This window comes from Ahaetulla prasina, chromosome 5 (assembly GCF_028640845.1).
Source record: "Ahaetulla prasina isolate Xishuangbanna chromosome 5, ASM2864084v1, whole genome shotgun sequence".
Lineage (NCBI taxonomy): Eukaryota > Metazoa > Chordata > Lepidosauria > Squamata > Colubridae > Ahaetulla > Ahaetulla prasina.
In genome coordinates this window covers 61,579,569-61,607,424 of record NC_080543.1, presented here as the reverse complement: position 1 = coordinate 61,607,424, position 27,856 = coordinate 61,579,569, and the positions used below count along the sequence as shown (strand labels likewise).

General features: G+C 34.6%; 1 protein-coding gene across 4 annotated transcripts in view; it reads left to right on the top strand.

Moving 5' to 3' along the window:
• HSF2BP (heat shock transcription factor 2 binding protein) overlaps positions 1-27,856 on the top strand; it is a 75,085-nt gene that overhangs the window by 16,374 nt on the left and 30,855 nt on the right. For 2 of the 4 annotated variants that reach the window (XM_058186090.1, XM_058186093.1), the window contains exons 7-8: positions 3,195-3,298; positions 9,659-9,863. In XM_058186090.1, the coding sequence (XP_058042073.1) occupies positions 3,195-3,298; positions 9,659-9,863 (309 nt within the window). Of the gene's footprint in view, positions 1-3,194; positions 3,299-9,658; positions 11,921-13,709; positions 13,790-27,856 lie in introns of those variants that run through there. The other 2 variants (XM_058186091.1, XM_058186092.1) reach the window with 2 other exon arrangements.

Sequence of the window (27,856 nt, the reverse complement as noted above, 5' to 3'; positions counted from 1 at the left end):
CCTCTTTTTTTTTTTAACAAGTACCAGGTTTACATAATGTGCTCCATCTCTTTACTGTTCTCTATTTTTATTCATAAACACTGCTGCTATGAGACCATGGAAGGATTACTCATAATCCTTCCATGCTCTCATAGCAGCAGTGCCCTGAGTGATTTGTCTGTTCCTCTATGATTTTGCTGATTTGCAAGCAGATTACTGCATTCTTGCATGGCATATAGTTATACTTCAGATGAAGATATATTAACATAGATGTTCTACCCTGTCAAACTGTCAAGTTAACATCTAAATATAAAAACTATTGGACATGATTGGTTGACAACAACACTTCTATCTATGACTTTGCCACATGTGCCATTTCTTTGTTGAAAGGCAGTCAGTTGTAGTTCCATCTTAGGCACAAAGCCAGCTGGGTGACTGGGCTGAGCCCTGGGAAGAAGGCAGTAGCAAACCACTTCCAAAAATCTTGCCAAGAAAATGGCAGAAACTTGTCCTCCAGGCAAAAATGACTTGAAGGGGCACACATCCATTATTTTGTATCTAGCTGGTCTGGGTAGAGGAGTACTTACAGGAAAGAGGCAGACAGTTGTTAGATTCAGGGCTATTGGCTCTTCCCGTACCTATTCGGTTAGTACACTGCACGTTGAAGTAGTAGTCCTCTTAAGATACACAATTATGAGATATGCTGCTTCTATGGTGAAGTAAAGGGAGGTGATATGGAAAGGATGTGGAGTATGGTCAGTGAAATGTGATGGGATTTTACTTCAGAAATTGAATTATTACAATAATTAGAAGAAAAAAAGAGAATTAACCAGATGTGTTGTAAGGAAATAAACAGGTTTCAAATAATTCAGGTACTTCTGTGTAAGGAAGCCTTTTTTTAACTGTTCCTGATGTGAATCTGAATGTTTTGATTCTACTCCTTCATATAAGCATACTGATCTATAAGTTAGAGAGGCTAGAGTGTCAATGTGTATCTGTTACTGCTGTTGTATGTAAAGGCCCTTTTTTATTTTTATTTTTTTTATTTTTGGAGTGGTTTAAAAACTTCAAACTCATTGAAGCAGTCTTTCAAGATGAGTGATTCCCTTGTGATTATGTAATCGTACTTTGGGTGCTTACCAACTGGTCCACATTTATGGCGGTTTGCAGCATCCTGTGATCACATGACCACAATTTACAACATTTTTTCCTGGAAACTAATGTTTACTTCTGGATTCTGGCAAAACACCCATTGCAGACAATGGAACCATTTAACAACCATGGCAGTAACTTAATAATTTCCACATTAAGTCGCTTTAAGTCTGTGGCTGTCATGTAACAACCACTGCATAAAATGTTGTAAAAATGTTGGTTACGTGGGTATCTCAGTGAAAAAAATCAAAGGACCGGAGCTTTCAAAATGAGCCATGTGATGACATGTTGTCTTATTTTTCTTTAAAATGCGGTCAGAAAAGCCATGTGAGTCTGCTCTTCTATAAAAGTTGAATCACATGGAAGACTATGATGCAGTTGTGTTATCTAGGATGAAAGGAGGTAGGAGTAAAACTGATTATTTCTTCTGAAGAAAGAAGCTTCTTTGGAATACCATTCTGTTTCCTGCCTTTAAGGGAGGAATAAGATTTTAGCTAGCTCCTGATCAAACAGGTACTAATAAAAATACATTGTATTAGTAATGAACAATAGCTCTATCTTTCATTCTTCCTTAGATACACATTCTCCTGATGAAGTTATTCAGGTAAAGAGTCAGCTTAGACAGCAATTCCATGAGAAGCAAGCTACTTAGGCATTAAAAAAATAATATTTTTTCTCCTTCCTCCCCTCTGGCTCCAGATATTTTGAACAATAATACCTTCATTCCTGATTATGGTGGTTAGTATCAGAATTTTAAACGAGAGGAAGATTTATATTTCTCCCTATCTGTGATCGTAGTGTCTATCTCCAATGCAACTGTTAGATAGGAAAACAATTCCCATTTCATGAATATTATGCTGTTACTCACTCCTTGTAGTATGACTGTTTGGTATCTGATATTTATTCCTTTTTAAATGGCATATATTCCTCTCACCATGGTATGTTTCTGCCATAAAATGTACAGTATTTGTTTGCATAGATTTCTTAGTTTTCTTCTGATTAACTTTTGGGAGAATTGAGCATGAAGATGGCAGTGTCAGAAAACAGAATTCGGTGGTCCCTCTTTCAGTACCATTTGTTTCTGCTGAGATGGAAGAAATTAGAAATGAGTATCTCAGTTCATCAGTTTCTAAATAGGTAGTTCTCTCCAGAGGAAGGAGCAATAGTTTTATATAGATCTATATTACTGACTTCATTGACATCTTAAAATAATTGGTAGAGCTATTTCAATATAAAGTATCAAGCAATAATGAGACAAATTATTTTCTTCCAAACTGAGAAAATTCTATAGTTATTTTGAAAGGTATCCTAAAAGGATCTGACAGTTAAAAAGTTCTCCTGTAACAGTTGATTTATTTGTTAAGAAATTTTGCCCACAACAAAGGTTTAAGTTGTACAAATACATCCAGTTTGTGGTTGTATAATTTTTATGAAACTCTTAGGGCTGCTGACAATAACAGATAAGATGCACTGTGACTTGTATTCTGGCCATGACATGTTTATCCTGTATTAGCCTTACAAAGCAGCTCTTTGAAAAGATTTATCCAGTTCTAATTTGATTTGTTACAGAGGCATTGACTTTTCAAGACCATCGTTCATTCTCAATTCTCGAGTGGAGTTTTAATAAATCATCTATTAATTATACTTAAAAATACTTACAACTGATTGAAACAATAATACAACTGGAAACTTTCTTTAAAAATACACATTTATTTATATGGATGTCACTTCTTCTTTCTCATGATACTTTCTATAATATGATTCGTGTTCTACAATCTAAAGATTAAGCTTTATTTCAAAGCTATAGTTTTACTCATATGCAAATATAGTTAAATTGGTTTTAAGCCCTTATACTTAATTTCATTTGTCAGGTTGCCCTTATATTTAAAACAAATCTAGCACATTTCTCTTTAAATGCAGTTTATAATCAAGGATTTACTTGTATGTATGTGTATATATACTACTACAGTATCTTGAAGATCATCAAATCAAAAGGTGCAATGTAAACTTTGCCTAAAAAATACATCAATGCATTTCAGTTACTTTTTAAACTTTTATTGCAGGCTGATGCTGATGTCCTTATATAATATTAGTATCAACATGAAAGGTGTGAAGTACATCAGTGAAAATGCAGGATTCTTCCCATTAATCTGGTTGCTCCTGAATGGTAAAGTTTTTATAAATACAATAAAAATAGTTTTTATTGTACAATATTTATTCTACAATAATTAGAAGTTTAAAATGCTCAATAACATTGTTCCTTTAAAATTGATCTTCTAGATTTATTAGAACAATATTTTATATACCTAAAATCTTGTCAAGAAATTGTATATTTTAGGATTAGTGTAAAAGATAGGAGGTTTATATAAGGGGACAAGAAAGAGAAAGGTAACAGGTTGAGCTCTCTCTATATGAGGAAAAACATATCAGAGTTGTAATTAGCATGTGATACAGAGCACAGCCAAGGTTTAAATTCTGCTATGTAATGATGAATGATGCTAATAATAATAATATAATGTATTAGTATTTTTATTATATTTGTGGTTACTGCTCTTTCAAATATTCACAGATACATTATCTTGTAATCCTTGTAATAGGCTTTTAGTCACTGAATAAACACTGAAATTATTCAGTGTTGCCATTTTTAATATTGCACATGGAATGAATGAAGCTAAGAAAGCACATAGTTGTATCAGTGAGTTGAAGCAGAAGCAACATTGAAATTAGAGGGCTTCTTGATTTGCAACTGAATGTCTATTATTATGCTTATTGGCTCCCCAGTATGCATTATTTCTGATTTAAAATCACAATATTGTTTATGCTTATTTAGATATGTGATTATTTTCATTGGAATATGAATGTACATAGAATCCTAAGCAGAGAAGATCACTGAACACATTACTATATGATTTATTTGTAACTAAACAAAGACTGCATAAGACTGCACTATATATATAATACTGTTGTAGAGCCCTGACATTGAAACTTTAGTTTATTATTTGATTCTATTGCTGCCCATCTCAACTAGTGACAATTTAGATACTTTCAATATTGGTTCATCTCTTTAGCTTCCTCTGCTGGTCAATGAATAAATATTTTTCTTAAAAAACTTTTAGATCAGCTGTTATCTCCTGCCCTTAAAAATCGAAAGATTTTAGCCTCCCAAAACAAACAATCCAGAATTGCAGATTGTAACTCCCAATGTCAAATACAGGTGACAAATCCATGAAAATGATAAAAATAAAATAAGAATTTTTAAAAAATCTTTGTTTGTCCATCAAAATTAGAAAGGAAAAGGTATGCCACACTTCCTTATTTTATTCGCCTCCAGTAATCCTCCTCCTCCTTGTTTAACAATAAAAATGTCCCAGGGGTGAAATTCTCTTACCTTCCCTACCAGTTCGCAAATGTGCGCGTGTTTACTTCTGTGCATGCACAGAGGCATAAAATCATCGCAAAAAAGTGATGTCATGATGTCCGTGTGGGTGGGTGGAGCCTCTCAAAGCTGCCCCTACTGGTTCGCCCGAGCCGCATAGAACTGGCTGAATTTCACTCCTGCAATGTCCCCAAAATGGTGCAGACTTTCAAAAAGAAGTATCAGTCTTTTTCCAAAAAGAGCCTTTTTTTGTTTAATAAAGATAATAATCAAATAAAATATTTAAGAAGTGAAAGGTATGACTTATTTTCTGTTCGAAAAATAAATTCCAAAATGGCTGCTTTTTTAACAATGAAGTGATTGCAGCCCCACCTCTCAGCTGGACAACTCATCTGAGAACTTTAAAGTGCAACTCCAGAGACTTCTTGCAAACTGCCACTTGTGGGTGATTCTGGGACTCTCTCTAACCTAAGCAGAGGTAAAGGAATCTATGAGGATTTTACTCCGCTAGTCGTTGCCAACTATAGGAGGTAGTGCTCATCTCCATTTCAAGGGCCATTGAGCCAGCACTGTCTGAAGACGTTTCTGTGGTTGTGTGGCCAGCGTGACATCACGGAATACGGTTACCTTTCCCACCAAAGTGGTACCTATTTATCTACTTGCATTTGCCTGCTTTCAAACTGTTAACTAACTCCCCAGCACAGGACAGTCATATAAACTTAGGGAACTCAGTTCCCTGTTTGAAGATTGGAAAACTTCAGTCCAGAAATAACTTTGTGGACTGGTCAGTTGGCCATATTCACTGGAAGTCCTCTCTACTCTTTCCGTGGCTCTCTCCAGGTTTTAACTGCATAGCTATTTGACCTAAACACTCATAAAAGATACTGGGAATTAAAAGAGGAAATAATTCACAAATATCTCAAAATATGTATCTCAAGTTTAATTCTTGTTTTACTTTACCTTTTCCATTGTTTTTACAGATAATTCCTGGTAAAAATATTACCTCTATCTATACAGTTCTTGAGGTTTAGTAGGTATAGGTAATCCTCAACTTATAATAGTTCGTTTAGTGACCATTTGAAGTTACAGTGGCACTCCAAAAAGTGTCTTATGACTATTTTTCACACTTATAATTGTTGCAGCATCCCCATGGTCACATGATTTGTATTTGGATGCTTGACTACCGACTCACATTTACGACGGTTGCAGTGTCCTGGAGTCATGTGATCCCTTTTTGCGACCTTTTGACAAACAAAGTTAATGGGGAAACCAGATTCACTTAACAACTGTTACTAATTTAAAAGCTGCAGTAATTCACTTAACAAAGGTGGCAAGAAAAGTTGTAAAATGGGGCAAAACTCATTTAACAAATTTCTCACTTAGCAACATAAATTGTGCTTGTAAGTTGAGGACTACCTGTAAACTTCTCCCATGTTCAAGCTCTTAAACTACCTACAAAGAGATTTCTCTTTTGACTTTATTCTCTGTCCATGAGCTGTTATTTCATATTTATATGTTTTCTTATTAGTTCTACTGAATTTAGTGAGTCATCTTAGCTAAATTTGCATAATACAGGTGTAGGAATATTTTATTTATTTATTTTTTATTTATTTTATTTTGTCACAACAATATATGTAGGTATCATAGAAAAAGATTATATAGTATATAAACACATATATGAGTAAATATAGGAGGTATAAGCATATATATATATATAGGAAGAAGAAAAGAAAAACAATAGGACAGGAACGGTAGGCACTTTTGTGCGCTTATGCACGCCCCTTATGGTCCTCTTAGGAATGGGGTGAGGTCAATAGTAGAAAGTTTTTGGTTAAAGCTTTTAGGATTATGAGAAGAGACCACAGAGTCAGGTAAAGTATTCCAAGCACTGATGATTCTGTTACAGAAGTCATATTTTCTGCAATCTAGATTAAAGCGGATGACATTAAGTTTAAATCTATTAGTTGCTCTAGTATTATTGCAATTAAAGCTGAAGTAGTCTTTGACAGGAAGGACATTACAATAGATGATTCTGTGAGTTAAACTTAGGTCTTGTCGAAGGCGACGGAGTTCCAAGTTTTCTAAGCCTAGGATTTCAAGTCTGGTGGGATAAGGTATTTTATTGTTTTCAGAGGAATGGAGAACTCTTCTTGTAAAATATTTCTGGACACGTTCAATTTTATTGATGTCAGAGATGTGGTGAGGGTTCCAAACAGGCGAGCTGTATTCTAGAATTGGTCTAGCAAATGTTTTATATGCTCTGTTAGTAGTGTGGTGTTTTGGAAAAGAAGCTACATAAGATTAGGTTTACAACTCTTAGAGCTTTTTGCTATGTAGTTGCAGTGGGCTTTGGCACTTAGATCATTTGACATGAAAACTCCAAGGTCTTTAACAGGATGGGTGTCGTCTGTAAGGTAATGTCCATCTAGTATGTACTTAGTGTTTGGGTTCTTTTTTCCTATATGTAAGACTGAGCATTTGCTGGTTGAAATTTGGAGCTGCCAATTTTTAGACCAAGCGGTTAGATGATCAAGGTCGTTTTGAATGATAGAAGTATTGTCTGTGGTGTTAAATAGTTTGACATCGTCAGCAAAGAGAACACAATTACTTGAGATATGGTCACAAAGATCATTAATGTATAGTATAAAGAGTGTTGGTCCAAGGACGCTGCCTTGAGGAACGCCACTCTTGACAGGAACAGGATTTGATAAAGCATTGCCAATTTTGACCACTTGTTGTCTGTTAGACAGAAAAGCAGATATCCATTTGTGAAGGGGTCCTGAGATGCCATAGGATATTAGTTTTAGGAGAAGTTTATCGTGTACTACTGAGTCAAAAGCTTTGCAGAAATCTATGTAGATTGCATCTATTGATTTGCCTTGATCAAGATTTGTAGTCCATATGTTTTTACAGTGGAGAAGTTGTAAGTTACATGATAATTTTTTCCTGAAACCAAATTGTTTATTGGAGAGCAGGTTGTTAGTTTCTAAGTATGAGGTAATGGATTGGTTGATGATTGATTCCATGACTTTGCAGGTGACGCAGCAAAGAGAGATCGGTCTGTAATTTTCGACTAAGCTGGGGTCTCCTTTTTTGAAGATAGGGATGACTGTGGCTAGTGACCAAAGTTTGAGAAGGGAACTGGTAGTGAAAGCTTTATGAAAGATAATATTTAGGGGTTCTGCTATATTAATGGAAAGTTTTTTTAAGAAGTATGCACATAGTCCATCGGGTCCAATAGATAGCGATGGTTTTAGGTTATGAAGAGCTTTTCCAATGTTATCTTCTGTGAAATCTATATGAGTTAAGTCATCATAATCATTGCTGGTACATTTGTGGAATGTCGGATATGTGTTATCGGAGTTAACAAAAACTGAGCCAAAGAAAATGTTGAAGAGGTTTGCTTTAACTGTTTCGTCATTGCATTCTTTGTTGTTAGAATCTTTTAGTGGTGGGATGGATCTTGAATCTTTAATATGTTTAATATGAAAATTTAATATTAAATTTAATATTAAAATTTAATATTAAATTTAATATGTTTAATATGTTTAAATTTAATATGTTTAATATGTTGTTAGATTGTCCATAGCGGACTTTTGTCATTTTTATTTTTATTTTTTGTACCTTTAAGTCAGTGTGACTCCTGGCAACTGCCTGGAAAATACCTTGGCAAGATTTTAGAAGTAGCTTGCCATTGTTTTCTTCCTAGGGCTGTCAGAAAGTGTCATCCAGTCATCCAACTGGCAGGAGAGTCAAAGTCATCCAGCTGGCAGGAGAGAACTTGTGATCTTCTAGTTTCTAGCCTAGTATAAAATTTGTGACAAAAAATGGAAAACATACAGAGATGCTTGACTTTGGCAGTCATTACTTGGTAACATGCTAAGCTCTGCCTCTATCAAGGAATGTTAGTCATATGCTAACTGAATTCACATACTGATGATTAGCAGTTTGGCATTGATGTAGTGCAATTACATAAGTGTCATTTCAGAGAGCAGTTCATCTGGGAATATAGTGCCAATGACACATGTGATAACAATCTCATTTTGCCGTATCAGTTGCACTTGTTATATTTAAAAGCTAGTTACATCAAATTTTACTGGACATTTTATAATTCTGATAAATACCTTAAATATCTTATCCAGGAAATTTTGAAGTAGGAGTATATAAACATTTTCTTTAAATTATTTAACATTAATTCAGAGTAGAATATGATACCTGAAAATGTGATCCCAGAGTTGCAAATACTAGATAAAAAAAATTCCAGGATTTTTTGGTTTTGTTTTTTCCCCTTTTCTCTGAAGTAGGGAGTCCTAACCATCCTTTTAAAAAATGTCTCTCCATGCATCACGGAATAAGAGAAAAAGGAACCTTGACATGCTGATTTTTTATTTTATTTTATTTTATTTATTTATTTTCATCAAGCATGTATTTTATGACAGATACCAGTGTAAACATAATTATAAACACATGTAAAGGGTATAAATAAAAGAAACATTAGGACAGGGACGGTAGGCATGCTGGTGCGCTTATGCACGCCCTTTACAGGCCTCTTAGGAATGGGGTGAGGTTTACATTAGACAGTCTAAAGTTAAAGTTTTGGGGATTTGAGGAAGAAACCACAGAGTCAGGTAGTGCATTCCAGGCATTGGCAACTCTATTACTGAAGTCATATTTTCTGCAGTCTAGTTTGGATTGGTTTACTATGAGTTTGTATCTATTGTTTGCTCTTGTATTGTTTTGGTTGAAGCTGAAGTATTCATTGGCTGGTAGGACATTGTCTTTACAATTGGCTTTACCATTATTGTAATTGCATCTATTGGGACAATCAGAATTCCCAGTGGTCTGGAATAGTGTTCCAATTTAGGGTTTTTACCAAACATATTGAGCCAGAGACCATTTTAACATTGGGTTCAGGGTCAGTGGATATTAAAGGCAGCACTGTTATCTCTGTGCTTTGTGGATTTAATGTAGAGAACATTGGTAAATAGGCAGCTGAAAAATTAGTTTTAGAAAGACTTCACTGGAATAACTTAGAACTTTACTTCTTTAAATTATAACAATAGTAATTATTTATTATTGCCATTTATTGTATTTATATGGTGACCATTCTTTAAAGCCACATAGCTATACTATTTTCTTTTTTTCTTCTAGATCCAGATCCAGAAGTATGTTTTCATGTATTACGACTTCTCCAATCCATGATTATGGAGCCAGAGATATTAACTAAGTCAGCTCTCGAAATACGTGACTCCCTACCACTTCCACGTATCCTTTTGCTATCAAAGAGCTGTAATAAAGATCTACAAATTCTGGCCCAAGAACTGCTTGAAGACCTCAGAGTATTAGAAGGTGAAATGTAAGACTCTTTCCGAGGATATCATTAATTTTTTTCAAGCATACTTTTAAGTTCTGAAATAATTTGTAAAATATTATACCTGCTTTCTAATACATTTAGTTATTGTAATTAAATAATTTATATGCTTGGCATTCCTGCACAGGAATACTAGCCATAAATAGCATCTCAGAATTTATAGGCTTGTGATGTATACTGAGTTTAATATCTGCAATATTTGTAAGGAGTGGTTGGACTTACTAATAACCCTCCCTTAATTAGAAGCTTACCTGATAGCTAAGGGATATAGTTCAGAATTTATATTTTTCATATCATAACTTGTTAAGGTAAAATCAAGTACCTTTCGTCTATTTTATTCTTCATTTGACTTCCTCTTATTTTAGTAATAGTGAGAATAGTCTTTAAAATTTGAGTTTTAACATAAAAAATGACCTTAGCTTAAAAATCTAGTACAGGATGGCGAGACTTCATTTTTATGTAAATATTTATAACAAAACTATTCAAGTTAAATTAGCAGCAGAATTGTCTGGGTGAAAGGTTGCTGGGCAGAACACTCTGTTCCCCCCTGGTTTCCCCACACTATATAAGTTTACTGAATTGGAAAGGGACAAAAGAAGAACATTGCCATTAGAAAAGCCTCCTCCTTTCCTGGTTCTCTCCTGAGTCCTAGGATTTTTAGAAGGATTAGCTATGGAGTAGCATAAGTTGTAAAGCTTTTTTCCATTGCTGACTGTAGACTTTCATTTCATTCTGTGCCTTCCAAAGTTGAACCTACCAGCATAGTGGGTGACTCCTGCACATTGCCTCTTATATTATTTTAGAGACAGGAAGAGAATATAAGTGGAGACAGCCACAGCTCATTTTGCCCTAGAACCTCATCCATAGTGGTCTAGGCACAAGCATTCTCTTTGATTATTAGTCTGGCTGATTCAATTTGGTACTATCATACTTCTTGCTCTTCAGTGCTTCTGTGCCACATTCTTCCTATTTCCAGGGTCAGTCAGGGAAACTGACTTTTAATCGTGTATCTATGATTTTGTATAGTGCTAGCTAATTTTAAAAGAGACACTAGCATCCTCTTTTGGGCTTTAAGTGACTAGGACAGGGGTCTCCAAACCTGGCAACTTTAAGACTCATGGACTTCAACTCCCAGAATTCTGGGAATTGAAGTCCTCAACTCTTAAAGTTGCCAAGCTTGAAGACCCCTGGACTAGGACAATGAACAATTTGCTAGGCCTGGTTGTTAGTATGGTAATAATACATGGACATACAAATATATTAGTAACAATTTTTCAATGGTTACTTATTAAGAATATAAGAGTTTCTGACTGTACCTTGCTAAAATGAAAAAGAATCACTTATTTTGTCTCCTTAAGATTAAGATAGTCTTTCATGTTTTTAAATTGTCTAAAATGTTGCAGTGTAACTTTCTATAAGAAAAATTTCAATCTGAAATGGGGGTATTTTTATTGATAAGTTTCCATGTCTTCTCATAATTGTCTTTGAACTGAGAATACCCATGTTCTGAAGTTATAAGCTATTTATATTAGAATGATGTAAAAGTATTGCCCTCTTTTATTTTAATAATTTAGATATTCAAAACATGCCAATATTGTATAATGGCTGAACATTAAAAAGCTGAAAACTGGAAATGTTGTTGGAAATGAAATAAATAACTTGGGTAACTAGTTCTGCACATCTCTGGGTTCTCTTTTGAGCAAAGGCCCACTTTTATTGTGATTAGAAAAGATGGATTTTTATATTTCTGCTTTATGTTTTTTTCCCTTGACTTGTTACATTTAAGAAATATAACTGAAGAGACATGTCCTAAGAATTTAACTTATTTACAAAAGTTCTACTTTGGGCTTTAATTGTTCGTTTTTATGAATTCCAATTTTATGAATTCAAATGACTTTACACTAGACAAATAAGCTCACATAAAACTACATCCTCCATGTCTTTTGGCTTACTAAAATATTACAATGATGATTCTATGTTGATAAAGATTGTGTTATAATTTGAAATGAGCAATACTGTAGTGACTGGATGGTCAAGATATATAAAAGTTTGTTAGGTTAATTTTTGGCATTTAAAAAATCATACCTTCATGGGTTGCAGTAGAGGACTATGCATTAATTTGATGCATACTCAAATTTGGTATTTAATATGAGTCAGATGAAAATTTTTAAAAAGAACTAAGGTTATGCTTACAGTGTAAAAATAGATTCTTAACATTAAAATGGAAGTCTGTGGACATGAAGTTTAATTCCTGTTATGATTTGAAGCATTTGGGAATAATTTACTTCATTGGAAAACTCTTGTCAGCAAATACTAAGAAATATACAAACTTAACGGAATTGGGAATGACTTCTGCCATTTGCGTGCATGCTTTCTTGAATTGTAGGCTAAGATTCAAACCATTCTGGAGTTTAAAGACATGTAGCAGCAGCCAGTAGGTATTTATAGTAGGCAGCTTTGACGTCTATTCTACACTTGGCTTCAAATTATGTGGCAGTGGCTTGATGTCTAAGAGCCATATGGAGCTAGCTCATATGCCATAAACAGGGCCATAATAAGATTTTTTTAAAAATAAAATAGTTAATGCGCATAATATGCATGCATGCACAAGAGACAAAAGTGGAAATGGATGGTTAAGAGAAGAGGGGTTTTGGTGATCAAAAATGGTTAGCAGGGAAAATTGGCTTCAGAAGGAAGAATGGAAAAAAGATCCAGAGGCATAATGGTGCTGATAAATCTCTGGCTTAGGCTTGTCTGCATTCTATTTTGGACAAGGTATTTGTATTTCTGAGATCAGCTCATATGATCCCTTGGGCAGAATTTTTCATGGGGCTTTTTGATGTAGATATATGACAGGATACCTTTCTTTGACAAGCCTACTGATCTCTCAGGAGATGATAGTCCTATGAAATGATTTGAAACATGTTGCTTCCAGAGGGTTGCATTTACAGAACCTGCTTATGCAAGTCTTTTTCATGGAGTCAGTGAAAAACAAGATAAAAACAAACCTGCATATATTAACAGATGGAAACAAGCCAGTCTGCTAAAAGAGAAGATTGAGTATTCTGTTAGGGAAAGGGGGAAGAAAAATGAAACTTCAAATATTTCAAATATCTTATATATGATACGTAGTTGGTATGGCTTCTATGTTTCTTAAATAAATATTTCCTAGCTTAGGTTTCATGTGAGTTTGCCCGTGGATATATCTGCACGGCCAGGTTGCACCATCATGAGTATAGTCCATCAACTGTATCGGGCACAGGAATCAATTCTAGGCTATAGAAATGAGACCTCCCATATTTTCCTGTTCTATATTAAAAGAATACCTTGAGCTGGCTCAAGCACTGCTGCATTTTACTTCGTTTAAGATAAACATATATTTTGATTGGCTATTGCACAGAGCTACCCCTTCATCCGGATTTGCCTATCACTTTAATGTCGCAGCTGGTTATAAATCTTGCTTGACAGGCAGAGGATAATTGTTAGGAACCTGGTAGAATATTTTAAAATATTTTTTGTTGGGCCTTTTTGTTTTTTTCCAGCTGTTTGGAAAGACTCTTATCTGCAGTGGCTGGAAAAAATGCTGAGCTAGTATATTGATGACATAACTAAAAAAAATCATTAAAGTGAATAGTTCAGGAGAAAAAATAGTATTTTTAAAAAGTACTGCTGGGTTTTTAATCTGACCCTGTGTATTTTAAACTAATTTTATAATCACTATTCAAATACAATATTTTAACATAAAATAATTTATGACATAATACAAAATGTAAAACTTTACTGTGCTGCTGTTTCATTGTGCTAAAAAGTTCTATGTGTGCTATTTTCAAGGCAGATACACCTCTGAATGTATCCCAACTTTTCCAGTAAAGGAAGCACGTTAGAAGTTCTGCCATTGCTGAAAATATTTGGTAAGGAAATATCTCTGAAAGGATGACCCAACGGATAACATACAGTATAAATCTAATAAAATATATCCGTAGAAAGGAAATCAATTGGCAATTATTTACTGGCATACAGGATAAGAAACTAACTAGCATTTTGAGCTGAACAAATTGCTTCCAAAATGTCCCAGTTTGGACAGAATTTTTAAAATCATTTTTGTGTCCAGTAGACATCAGCATGACAAAGGAACAGCATAAGGATGTGATATGGAATTTAAGAAACATCCTTTCATTTTTCCCTATGGCATAACATCTGATACTGCAGTAATCCATATGACCACTAGATGGCAGTTTCCTTTAAATGATTTCATAAGACTAGAAAATCAGTAGTCCACCTAGGAAATCAGTAGAAAAAAGCACAAAGTAAAAAATTAAAAATGAACAAATAAAGAATTAAGAATAAAATATGGCTTGCTCCTTTTCAGGTTCGGAAGAGACTACTTTTTCCATTGGGAGCAATGCTAGGTGGGTGGGAATGGAAAGGCAGGAAATCCACGGGTCACTTCCCTCATTAGATTGTATAAAGGAGCAACACTGCTTGGCTTCATTGCTGAGTCATAGTAAGGGTAATCTGTGAGGGGCAGCACAATTTCTGTTAATACATTTTCAAAGACAGAAGGAAAACATATTCATGTGGCTATGAGGAAGAGCCTTTAGATACCAAAGGTGCTTTTTCAGGAGGCAATTTGACTTTCTTGTTTTTCCTTTGGGACAATCATGACCTGGATGACTGAGAATCTCTACAGACTTTTTACCTAAGAGCCTTTAGAGTAGCATGCTGTGGTGATAAGCATAATAACAAGCTTTGGATAGCTCACAGAAGAGAGTTCGGTCATATTCTACAAGGAAAGGGAGAGGAATTCTCGTATTACAATTGTCTCATATGGAAAGGGCCGGATAGCTCAGCCTGGTAAGGCCTGTTATTAAGAACACAGAAGCCTGCAATTACTGCAGGTTCAAGCCCGGCCCAAGGTTGACTCAGCCTTCCATCCTTTATAAGGTAGGTAAAATAAGGACCCAGATTGTTGGGGGGGCAATAAGTTGACTTTGTAAAAATATACAAATAGAATGAGACTATTGCCTTATACACTGTAAGCCGCCCTGAGTCTTCGGAGAAGGGCGGGGTATAAATGTAAACAAACAAAAAAAAACATGGATTGGGTTATTTGGGGATGGTTGCCTTTCCCCAATCACATTGTGCCTGACAGGAAGGGCATTTTGGAGGTTGAGTCCGCAAAGGAATGTCATTTGACAGGACATAAGCCACAGCACCAGGTTTTCTACCACAGCACCTGGGGACTGGCCCTGACCTTGCTGGCCTTCCAGAAGGGCCTGAGGACAGGGCTTTGCCATCTGGCTGGGAATCTGAGAATGGAGGTACGAAGCCCATAAAGTGGCTATTTTAATAAGGAAAACTGAGTATAATCTTGTGGATTATAGGGTTTTAAAAATTATTTTTGTTTGTTTAGTCTTTGAGTTATTTTGTTGTACTGTTTTTTTTGTGTGTGTGTGTGTTAACTGTATATTGTTCAGAGTCACATATGGTATGTGAAATTGGTGGCTATAGAAATATACCAAAAATTTAAATGTGCTTTCCAGTTCTCAATTACCTCAGGATGTAACATTTATTCATCCAGTCTTCCTAATACAACTTTTACTGTTGATTGAATACTGTTTCTTCACCATCAGATGCAATCCAGAGTGCTTCCAGATAAGACTTTTATCAAGCAGTTGCTCTTCCCTGCTTATGGGATTTCAATGAAGACACAATAATGATTATTTGTTTCCTTTTCAAGTTTTCCACTATGGGAGTGAAGTTGAAATGCATTCTTTTGATTGGTAAAATCAGTAGCTTTCAATGGGAGTATCCCAGGCTTATTTAACAGAGCCAGCTTATATTGATGCCCAAAAGAGGAATCTTTAAATCAACCGAGCACATGGGTAAAGTTTTTATAAATTTGAAAGCAAATGTATTAATGAAATTCATCTGCTGCATTTGGAGCTGTGAACAATAAGATGCTTTTCCTCCAAAGGTAAGTTTGGGAGACATCTGAGCAGATTTTGCACTTTCAGCCCTTTATTTTCTAAATTGTTTAAAAACAATAATAATGAAAAATGACTAATCAGAAAATCCACTGTTGAGCAACATTGTTAACAGAATCAACCAAAATTGTGTAAAAGACTGAAAATTTTCATGTCCTTGAATCTGTTAATTAAAGAAACATACAAAGTAGTGTAGGAAGTTAGCACCCACCCCCCTCTTAGAAGAATAAAACATTTTAGAAAATATTTAAAAGGCAGAATATATTTCCCTGGATGAGAAATGGAGAAACATGTTTTAAAGACAAAGCAGCTTCCTGACTCCCTCCACCTTTGTCAATGGGTCAGAGACAGAAACTCACTCCCCCCACCTTTGTCAATGGGCCATCATCTGCAACATAATAGGACCCATCTAGCAACTGAAACTCACCATATGACACCTGGGAAGATTACATCAGCCAGCAAGGCTAGCTAAGACCCCCACCCCCTGGGAGTCTGATAACCAATCAGGATACTCTTCCTGTGCCCCAGAAAGTTCAAAGCTCAGAAAAAGCATAAAGCCAGGGAGCGCACAGGATCTCATCCCTTTTCTGTTCAGGATCTCAAGCTATGTGATCCTGGCCACCATTAAACCATCTTTCCAAGCAACCTCCATGTTTCCATTGTCTTTGTCCCCACTTGGAACTGAACCCAGATGGATATTTCTTCCAACAGTAGATACAGAAAAAAAATCACTTATCAGTTCCAGAAATTAAGCCAGATATTTAAACTGTGGGATTTAAGCTGAAGCCCATTTGAAGCTGGGAGTTGCTAGTTCAGTGTATTTGCCAGAGAAGGTATGGCCAGAATCTAATTACTTTACCTTCAGAATTCACCGAAGAAACTAGTCTCCAATACGTCTCCTTAAGGTTGTTGAAATATCTTTGTTCTGCTTTCATGCCTCAATGTCATGTAATGCATGACATGGATTGATTGACATATTCCCCAGTGATCTTTCTTTATCAGTTATTGGTATTTTGGAAAAGGGGCCATGTTAACAAGCACTTCTCCATTACAGCAAATAAGCTATCAGGGCTAACTCTTTAGGGAAAAGTAAAAGAAATTTCTGTAACATCATAATGCAACATGGGTTGCCATTGAAAGCATGTCATAGTAATCATGTTTTGTTTCTTTTTTTTAGTTTTTAATGCTTCAGAAAACCTAGGGAAGATGAAATAGTGCCAGTAATGACAGTTGACTATAACTATTGAAAACATGTCTTAATGCAGTCTGTGAACCTATGCAAAAAGAATGGCTGCAGATGCATTCATTTTGGTTTTTATCTATATCTTTGTTGGGTTGAAATAGTTTAAATTAATAAGCATTGATACTGATAGTCTGAAATAAAATTCAGAATATGATCTAGACTTGTGAGGTTTTGCAACAGCCTTATAATGATATCCTACAAGATCTACATAACAAAAAATGTCAGCTAAAACAAGCTAGCATTTTAGAGCATGCTGCCTTGGCTGTTTAAATAATAATATACTGACAAGCCCGATTAAGTCTTTGTGTAGTATCAGAGTTTCTTATTTTAAGAAATCAGTTTATTCCATGTCTTCATTGGAAGGCTCAGGACAATGTGAGAGGGTAATAACATTTTTTAAAAAAAAAATTAAAAGGAGATTTTATAACGATCAAAAAACTAAGGAAACAAGAAACAGAAAAAAATAAAAGAATAAAATGAAGAATAATAAAAAGCAAGAAAAAGAAAGGTATCTAAAAAAGCAACATCCAATCTTATTTGCAGCAGTTTCAATCAGCAGTTACCCTCCCATATTGCATATCATAAACAAATCTTTTAATAAAATCCAAAATCAGCATTTTAATGCATTTTCATAAAGTGTCTATAAAGTCTTTCCAGTCTTTAATTAAAAATAGTTCCTTGATCAAACAATTCAGTTTAGTCATTTCTGCAAACTCAGCCTTAGTCCATTATTGGTGTTTCTTTAATTTTTCATTTTTGTGCATATAATGGCTCTGCTGCTGTTACCATATATAAAACCAACCATTCATGAGCATTTTTAGTTGAGTCTTCATATGTCCTAGTAAGAAAAGTTCCAGTTTCATATGAATGTTAATTTTTAAAACTCCCTGGATCACCATATGTATTTGTTTCCAGTATATTTTCACTTTTTCACAAGTCCACAATGCATGATAATATGTCCCTTCATGTTTTTCATATTTTCAACAGTGATTAGAAATACCTTTATGCATCTTAGGTAGTTTCTCTGATGGCATACCAGTGGTACATAATTTTTTAAAAGTTTACTTTTAAATTATAAGACTGAATTTCAGACCTTTTAACCACATTCCCAATGATCAATTTGAATATTATAACCAACATTTTTGGCTCAGTTTACCATACATTCTTTAACTTGCTTTTCATCTGATATTTATATATTTTAATTTGACCTTTTAAGTTAATCTATCTTCACCATGTCTTTGCTTGCCCCTTTTACTTTTTGACTATGTGAACTTGTTGACCGGACACCATGTTTTCTGCATGGCTGTGCTTTGCAGAATGTTTAACTGGAATTTTGCAATGAACCACACATTCCAATTGACCTGAATGAGGAAGAGTTTCAGTGGCTGAGAATATACTTTATGCGTAATTTGAAGAATGAGCTAACATTAAGTTATAAGATAGATTGCTCACCCAACCACTTCTTCCTGGCAAATTTCATTTACCTGAAAGTCAGGAAAATGACTTGTGTGATCTGCTGTCGCAGGGCAGGGGGTGGGATGTGGGGTGTGTGTGATTTTGTTATATTGTTATATTGTACTATATATTAGTTTATTTGATTCTTTTTGTTAGTTTTTATTGTTTTAAATGTGGTTTTTATTCTGTAAGCCGCTTTGAGTCGCCACGGGTGAATAGGCAGCAATATGAAGTCAATAAATAAACAATAAATAAATAAATAAAATAAAAATTGGGCTATATGCTAAAATTTAGGGCATCCCATTTCTCCTTATTTTTGCTCTTATGCATTTAATAGGACAGGTTTTCCAATCTTTGAGAATGAAGAAAGTTCCATCTCTTGAATTTCTGTTTGTCCATGCAGCTGTTAAGAGCATAGGAACCTTGCCAGAAAGAAACTGGTGACCCCTAGATATGCCGAGTGAAGGAGTCCTAAACAGATGGAAACATACAGCTGTTCAAGTAGAAAACACAATATTCTTATTTTGACACTAACATACTTAGCATTCACCATAACACCATGAAAAAAAAATCAAGAAATATGGGTACTTACATAACAGCTGCAAAAACTGATTTATTTTTTAATTTACAAATTGTGATATTTGTGTTTCTTGCTAACATGAGGTTCAATTGTACTAAGAATTTTGGACCTTTTTTTAATGTAGGAGGAACATATTCCCTGTGCAGTGTTTAAGAAGTTTCAGATGTTTGTTATAAATGGACTTTATGAAGCTGAGTGTAATTAATTTCAATATAGCAGTCTAGAGAATGTCCTAACTCTGCATATAATGTTCTTTTCTGGGCATAATTGGGTTGAATGGGTGAATCAGATGCTGTGCTACATGAACTTTTGTGAAAAATGAGGTCAAGACATGGAGAGATTATGAGATTTTAAGATAGTTTTGTTAGGTTTTTATTGTCAAGTATTGCAGGTGGGATTCTTACATATATGTGAGAAGGTCTCCCTCCATATTGTTTCCAGTTTTGCAATATTTTATATTTTAATCCAATGTGCAAGATTTGGCTAGTCCTTAATGTTTCTGAATAAAGCAGCTTATCAAAATAAAAATATTTCTGAACTAAGATCCAAGTGATGATTCCAAATCACCAATTTTTATACTACCTGAAAAGTCAGACCCAGATATGACATGTACAGGTAGTTTCAACTTATATTGAACATTCATTTAGTGATTGTTCTAAGTTACAACTACATAGAAAAAAAGTAACTTATGACTGATTTTCACACTTACAATAATGTCAGCATCCCCATGGTCACATGATCAAAATTCAGACACTTGGCAACTGATTCATATTTATGATGGTTGTAATGTCCCGGAGTCATGGTGACCTTTTGCAACATTCTGACAAGCAAAGTCGATGAGGAAGCCAGTTTCACTTAACAATACTGTTACTAACTTAACAACTACAGTAATTCACTTAACAACTGTAGCAAGGTCATAAAATGGGGCAAAAATCACTTATCTGTCCCGCTTAGCAACATAAATTTTGGGCTCAATTGTCATATATCAAGGACTATCTGTACAAACATAGAAAGATTGTGGTTTGTGCTAAATGCAAATGTATTCATATCAAATTCTTCTGATATTCTGATAATTTCTGAATAGAGATAGATTTGGATATCAACAATTTAATGCTATGATTAAACATTGGATAGATTGCAATCAATAAACTACATAAACTAATGTTCTCCCAGTTAAAAGTATCCGTTATAGTATCTACAGAATTTGCACTTCTGATATTTGCCTAGTTCTCATACTTTTGATCAGCCATTTGTAAGATCTAGCAAAATATTTGTGATCTTTCTATAATTTTTATTTTGCTGCTGCTCGTTCAATCTTACTATTTTCAGAGATATTTAAGACTGTAGAGCCAAAACTAATGCAGTATGAGAGATTTAAGAATTTGTGTGTGTGTGTGTGTGACACACACACACACACACACACACACACACACACAGAGGTGTCTAGAAGTATGTCATTTAATATCACTTTTATCCAAATAAGTAGGTTCACACATCATGCTAAGACAATCACTGCAGTTCACTAGCTTCATACCATATACTAAACCAGTGGTAGTCAACCTGGTCCCTACCGCCCACTAGTGGGCGTTCCAGCTTTCATGGTGGGCAGTAGGGGTTTTGTCCAATACTGAAGCACTTTCCTTTTTTTTAATTTGACTTTTAAAATTTTTTTCATAGCATTATTTAAAAACATTTTCATTAGGTTTTCATAAAATTCCCCGTGACAATTTAAATTTCTGAAAATATACTATTTGTATTGCCCACGCATAAGTTTAGTTTATGTTATGTAAGTGGTGCTATAGTGCGACCACAAACAAAAGAACCTCGTCCCAGAATACCTTGCACATCTCCCCCTACACCACCCAGCTGTAACAGACAAGCAGAGCTGGTAGCCGGCGCCCCCCACAACCCAATCCACGATGCATGAGAGGCATGCGCAGACGACAATACATGGCGCATTACTGTGGAACCGGTGAGCGGTTAGAAAATTCTACTACTAACAGAGATACAAAAGTGGGTGGTAGGTATAAAAAGGTTGACTACCCCTGTACTAAACCCACATCAGATAAATGATATGACTTAGTTGATAGGTGAATGACATCAACACTTCCCTCACATTTCAAAATGGGAGAGAATAAGATATTTCTCATTAATCCAATATCTTTGAAGTGAATTGGACTACAATCTCTACATATATATAGATACCACAGATTGCCTGGGGAAGACAAATGTTTTCAAGTTGCTCAGTCTCCTGCTCCTTTGCAGCCATGAGCAAGCAGAAGTGGACCGGAGGCCACATGGGTTCCTGCTGCACACGGCTGCTGGTGCTGCCTGCTGCACACAAGGCAGGTGTCGGAGCATGGGTGGCCTGGTTGTGTAGGCCCTGAGGTAAACTGGTGTAGGGTGCATGGGGCACTGGCATGCTGCATGGCCTCCTGCCCCACCGTTAGCAAGCAGAAGTGGCCTCTTGAATTTGGAAAATAAATCAGATACCCATCCCTCTGAAAATAAGCCCTAGTGCTTATTTTGAGGCCCAAAAGAAAATAAGACTCACCTGGGGAAACCCAGGTACTTAATTAACTTCATTAATATTTTAAAATGATACATTAATCTGCACACTATAAATTTGTTTGTAGGTAGGTAAAAGACTTTGGGGGAAAAGAGTCATATGCCTTATCTGGAGTTCCAAAATGCAGGAATCTGCTTATCCAAAATTTATCAGGTTCCCAGCTTATAAATAAAAAAACAGGCAGTTATATTGGCTTTGCCCCATTTTCCAAACCATGCAGTTCTAGAAAAATGCAGGCTTCTACATCTTCCCTGCCACCTGCCAAGCCAGTGGAGGATTTAAGGGGAGAACTGACTGATTCTGCTTGTAATAAGTCTTCATATAGTTGGTGGCTTCTAAATATCTGGGCGGTTACATCATTATTCAGCTCCTTATTTCCAGGCCAGCTAGTAACCTAGTGGCCATCATAATGAATTATTCTGCTAAATATGTGGACGGGGAAGGGAAGGGTAAACGCATCATTTCAAAATATGCACAGTGAAATTTTGCCCCTTGGTATTTCTGGGTATACAAGCACATTTATTTTTAGTCTTTTGTCTTTTTCTGCAAATGTTGCTGTCCATTAGGAGAGTTCATCCTGAAAGCCATATATTATTGTTCATTTCTTTACATGAATTATATTTTAAAAAATTTTTTTAACATTACAAACAAACAAACAAACAAAAAAAAAGAAAATACATTTTTCCACCCTTGTGCTATACATAAAAAAAAAGGAAGATTTGGGTCTTCGGATATATCCTCATGATTGCCAAAATCCACGTTCTCGAGGTACAGGTACCAAGGCGTCCAATGTTCCAAGCGCATAGTCCACGAATGGTTTCCAAGTCTTCCAGAAAATATCTTCTTTATACACACCACTTCTAATTTTAATATCACATGTCATTTTATCATTTAAGGCTAATTTCCACATTTCAGAATTCCACTCTTCTATTCTAAAAATCACATCTAATTTCCAATATCTAGCTATTATAATTCTACCTATTATAATCATAATTCTAATCAATTCTTTTTCATATTTTGTTAATTCTATTTCCTTAATTACCAACAATAATATAGTTTCCACTCTCAATATTATTACTTTCCCCATCATTTCAAATATCATTTTCTCCAATTGTTGCCAAAACTTTTTAACCTTATCACATTTATACCACATATGTTCATAAGTCCCCGATTCCATCTCACATCTCCAACATTTTTTACTAAATTTTTATCCATTTGTAACAATCTTACTGGAGTCAAATACCATTTCAAACAACTTTATAATTATGCTCTTTAATCCTTATAGATAAAGTTCTCATAATTCTACTATTCCAATTCACATTCCAATCTGACTCTGGTATTTCAATATTAAGATCTTTTTCCCAATTTGTCCTCATCACTCTTTGTAATTTTTCATCAGAATTTATAATCTTATAAACCCTGCTAACGAGTCCCTTTAGCCCAATTTCATCTTTCATAATCCGAGATACTAAATATTCAAATTCAGTTTCACATCTATTTATCGAATAGTTTTCTCTTAATTTTTTTGTCCATTTTTCTATCTGTATTTTTTCAAACCAGCTTAACCCTAATTTTTCAGTAATTTCTTTGTTCCTCCTTTGATTTTCCAAAACTTTTATCCAATCTCTAATAGTTTCTATATTTTCCTCTTTAATCACTTCATTACGTCTTATATTATTTTTAATCGACCAATTTCCAATTGTCTTCCCCAAAAAGATTATACCCGGAATTAAAATTTTAACAAATTTATTCCACATTCTACTTAATCCCTTTAACCAATAACTTCTAATTACACATTTTGAATTTGCTTTATCTAAAAACCACCTTGATCCAAATTTCTCTATATCCCTTAACTCTAAGTCTCTCCAATAGTTATCCTCACCTTTAAGTATTTTTACCACTATCCGGATACCATATGCACAGTAATAATTAAATAATTTGGGGATTCCTAATCCACCTTCCTTTTGATTTTGATACCACATTTTTTTCACTAATCTAGGTCTTTTCCCACCATTGCAAAATTTGTCCAATTTTTTCTGATATTCTTCAATATCTTTCTCTGTCAAATTTAGCGGTAGCATCTCGAATAAAAAGTTAAACTTGGGCAGCAACATCATCTTACACATTGCAATTCTACCAAACCAAGACAACTTTAACATTTTATATTTATCTATCTTCTTCTCAATTTCATTGATCACCACATCATAATTTTTTTCAATTCTTTAACCTTGAGTGAGAGCACTATACCCAAATATTTCAATGTATTTTTAATCCTTATCCCAAATTGCTCTTGCATATTCTCGCGCTCATTACCATTACTATCCATTAATAATTCTGATTTTGACCAATTTACTTTCAGACCTGTCATTTCCTCAAATTCTTTCAAATGCTTATATATCTTTTTCAGGTCTTTCTCTATATTTTTCAAAATAATTAAAGTATCATCCGCATACAAATTTATCTTATACCCCTTATATCCTTCTAATTCTTCATCTTTTCTATCATTTTGTCAATATTTCCATAGCCAATAAAAATAATGTTGGGGACAAGGGACATCCTTGTCTCGTACCTGCTTCTAATTTTATCTCTTCAGTTAATATTCCATTCACCTTCACTCTTGCACTACTTTTTGATACAATTTTGAAATAACATGTATAAACTTATTACCAAAGCCTAAAGCCTCCACAATTACTTTAATAGTTTCCCATTGTACAGAATCAAAAGCTTTAAAAATGTCCAATGATACTATACCAATTTTATCACCATTATGTTCAGCTACATCTATAATATTTAATACTCTTCTAACAATATCACTCATATATCTGCCCTTCACGAAACCTACTTGGTTGTAACTTATAGATCTATCTATAAATCTACTTAATCTATTACTTATAATAGCAGTAAATATCTTTGCATCCTGATTAATTAAAGAAATGGGCCGATAGGACTCAATCCTTTCTAAATCTTTATCTGGCTTAGGAATTAGGGATATCACCATTCTATTCCATGACGAAGGTACTTCTCCACCATGTAATATTCCATTAAATAATTTTTGCAATCTTGGTATTATTAATTCTTTAAATTCTTTATAAAACTCAGCAGGTAATCCATCCTCCCCTGGAGCTTTCCCTAATTTTATTTTTTGTATAACTCCATTAATCTCATCTTGTGTTATATCTTCTTCCATCAATTCCTTATATTTTTCTAAATAACTTTGCAATTTTCCCCAATTAACTGGTTTCTTTGAATATAGATTCTGAAAAAAGTTTCTAACCACTTCACATTTCTCTAATTTTTTGTAACATCTTATACCTCTATCATCTATCAAAGCTCCAATTTCTCTCTTCTCTCTTTTATTTTTCGCCATCTTTGCCAATAACTTAGAGTTTCTGTTACTAAATTCAAAAAAATTCCTATTTAAATATCTCAAATTTCTTTTTACCAACTCTGTATCCTCTTCTATCATTTTATTTCTTAACATATTAAGCTCCTGAAGAATTTTTTTTCTTTAGTAAGCAAAAATTGATTTTCCAATTCTTTAATCTGATTTTTATCCCTTTCCATTTTAATTTTATAATTTTTATATTTCCTACTTGATAATTTAATACTCTCCCCTCTAAACACCGCTTTCATCGCATCCCAAACAATTTCAAATTTAACCTCCCCGTTATCATTTAGTCTCCAACTTTCCTCCAATTTTTTAAGTATCCATTTTTTATCCTTTTCATTCAGTTTCTCCTCATATCTCCAATAACTTCTTTTTTTCTCAAAATTAAAATCTAAATCCACTATAACTTCTGCATGATCAGAATCTTTAAAAATTCCCACATCTACCTTATCCACATTGTTCAGCAAATCTTTAGAAAGAAAAATATAATCAATTCTAGAATATGTATTATATATCTTAGAGAAAAAAGTATATACTCTTTCAATTCCTTTGACCTCTCTCCACACATCCACCACGTCGTTTCGAAGCATCCACATATTTAAAATCCCCATTTTATTTGCTCCTCCACAACGAGTGGGGTTAGTACTATCTATTTTATCTCTGATTAAATTAAAATCCCCAGCCACAATTACTTTCCCTACACTTTCATTCTCCAAAATTTTTGTTATTTTTTCAAGAAATTCTCTTTGTTTCTCATTCGGTAAATATAAATTAACAAGTGTCACTTTTTCCTCATTAAGATTTCCCACAATTATTACATATCTTCCATCCTCATCCAAAATTACCTGGTGTTTTTCAAAATACACCCTATCTGATATCAATGTTGCGACTCCTCTGGCTTTTGAAGTTCCAAATGCTTTTTCATATATTTGCATACCTTTTATATACATTCTATTTGAATCTTCAGATTTCTGATGGGTTTCTTGTAGAAATAAAATATCTGGTAAATCTCTTTTAATCTTAAATTCCAATCTTCTTCTTTTAATCTGATTCCCTGTACCCTTCACATTCCATGACATTATTTTTATGACTCCCATTTAAACTGTAAATTTTTCAATCCTATCCCCGCCTCTTCCTTTCTGTGCCCAAAACCCAACATTAAACTCCCATATAACCAACATTTAGCATAAAGAAAACAATAAAAAAGCAGAAAAAGACAAAAGACAAAACAAACAATAAAATACAAACAATCTTCTTCCCCCACATCCTCGTCGGTTTCGCCTCTATAAAGAGAATGGGGGAGAGGGGACGTGCCAATGTCCGGGCCACTTCTTTCGGGCTGTCTATTTAAATTCGTCACTCAAGAAAAAAGAAAGTGATGGCTCTCTCCCGCATTCGGCTTCGTATTTTCCAAGACTCTTATCTGCTTCTTCTCCTACTGTATCCTCACGACTTTTCTTCTGTTCAACCAACACAGGTGATATTTCTTTCCTCTTTAACCCTTTAGGGTCTTGCCCCCCAATAGCCCCTTTTTCTTCTTCTGGGGTTGATGTTTCCACGTGTATTCCACCCATCTTAAGCATTTGATCTTTTATCTCCATTAGATCCTCCACCTTGATCAGTCCAAGCTCCTGTAAATATAATATTGCATCTATGTCTGGGGTAATTGTACGCATCCTTCCTTTATAAAAAAATTTCAATTGTTGTGGTGGCCTCCAGTTATATTTAATTCCATTATCTCTCAAAACCTTTGTAATTGGTTTTAAAAAAAATCTCCATGCCCTTTCTTCTCTTGATATATCCGGGAAGACTTGAATAGTCTTCCCTTCAAACTTCAAAGCATCTCCCATCTCTCTCACCTTGGCCATAACTTCCAGCTTATCACCGAGATTTGTGAACCTGACAAGCACATTCCTGTTGGAGCCATTTTGCCTTCTATATCCAATTCTAAAAACACTTGCCAGATCTGCTATTGTAAACGTAAGTTGCGTGTCAAGATCATTAATCCATTTTAAAACCCGCTGTTTCAAATTATCTACCTTTTCTTCTGGAATCCCTCGGATAACCAAATTATATTTCCTCATCTCTTCTTCCAGGAGACAAATTCTCTTGTCTTGCTGCTCATTTTTGTAAAATATTTCACCAATTTGCCGATCCACTTTTGCCTCATGTACATGGATCTGCTCAAGTTCATCTTTAATAATTGTCATTTCCTCTCTTTGCTTTGCAAAGTTTTCATTCATTTCTTGTTTCATTTTTTTCATTTCCAATGTCATTTCCAATGTCATATTATCCATATGCTCCGATAGTCCTGCTATTTTTTCCCCAATTTTATTTAAAGCTGCAGCAACTTGCTGCATTTCTGAAGGTTGTTGAGTCATTTTAAAAAGTCTTTAAAAGTTTTCAAACTAGTATTTCAAACCACTTTTGCAGAGGGTCTTAATGAAGATCAAGGGACAGCAGTTTTTTAATTGAAGCCGAAGCGGCTTATTTTGCACTCAAAAATTTATCTCTCAGTAGCTTGTGACTCATAGTCACTCCACAAAGAGCACAGATAACTCACAGCTTTTAAACAATAATCAGCGCCATTTTTTCTCCACGTCAGCAAAGGAAAAAGAAAAAAAATAAGAAATTTACTGCTTCATTCCAACTTAAACTTCGGGGAAAAATCCTCTTTTGTTATCTGTGATCATAAAAGCACATAAACAAACTGTTAATTTCCTCTCAAAAAAAAAGATTGTCCGTCAGAAGACAAC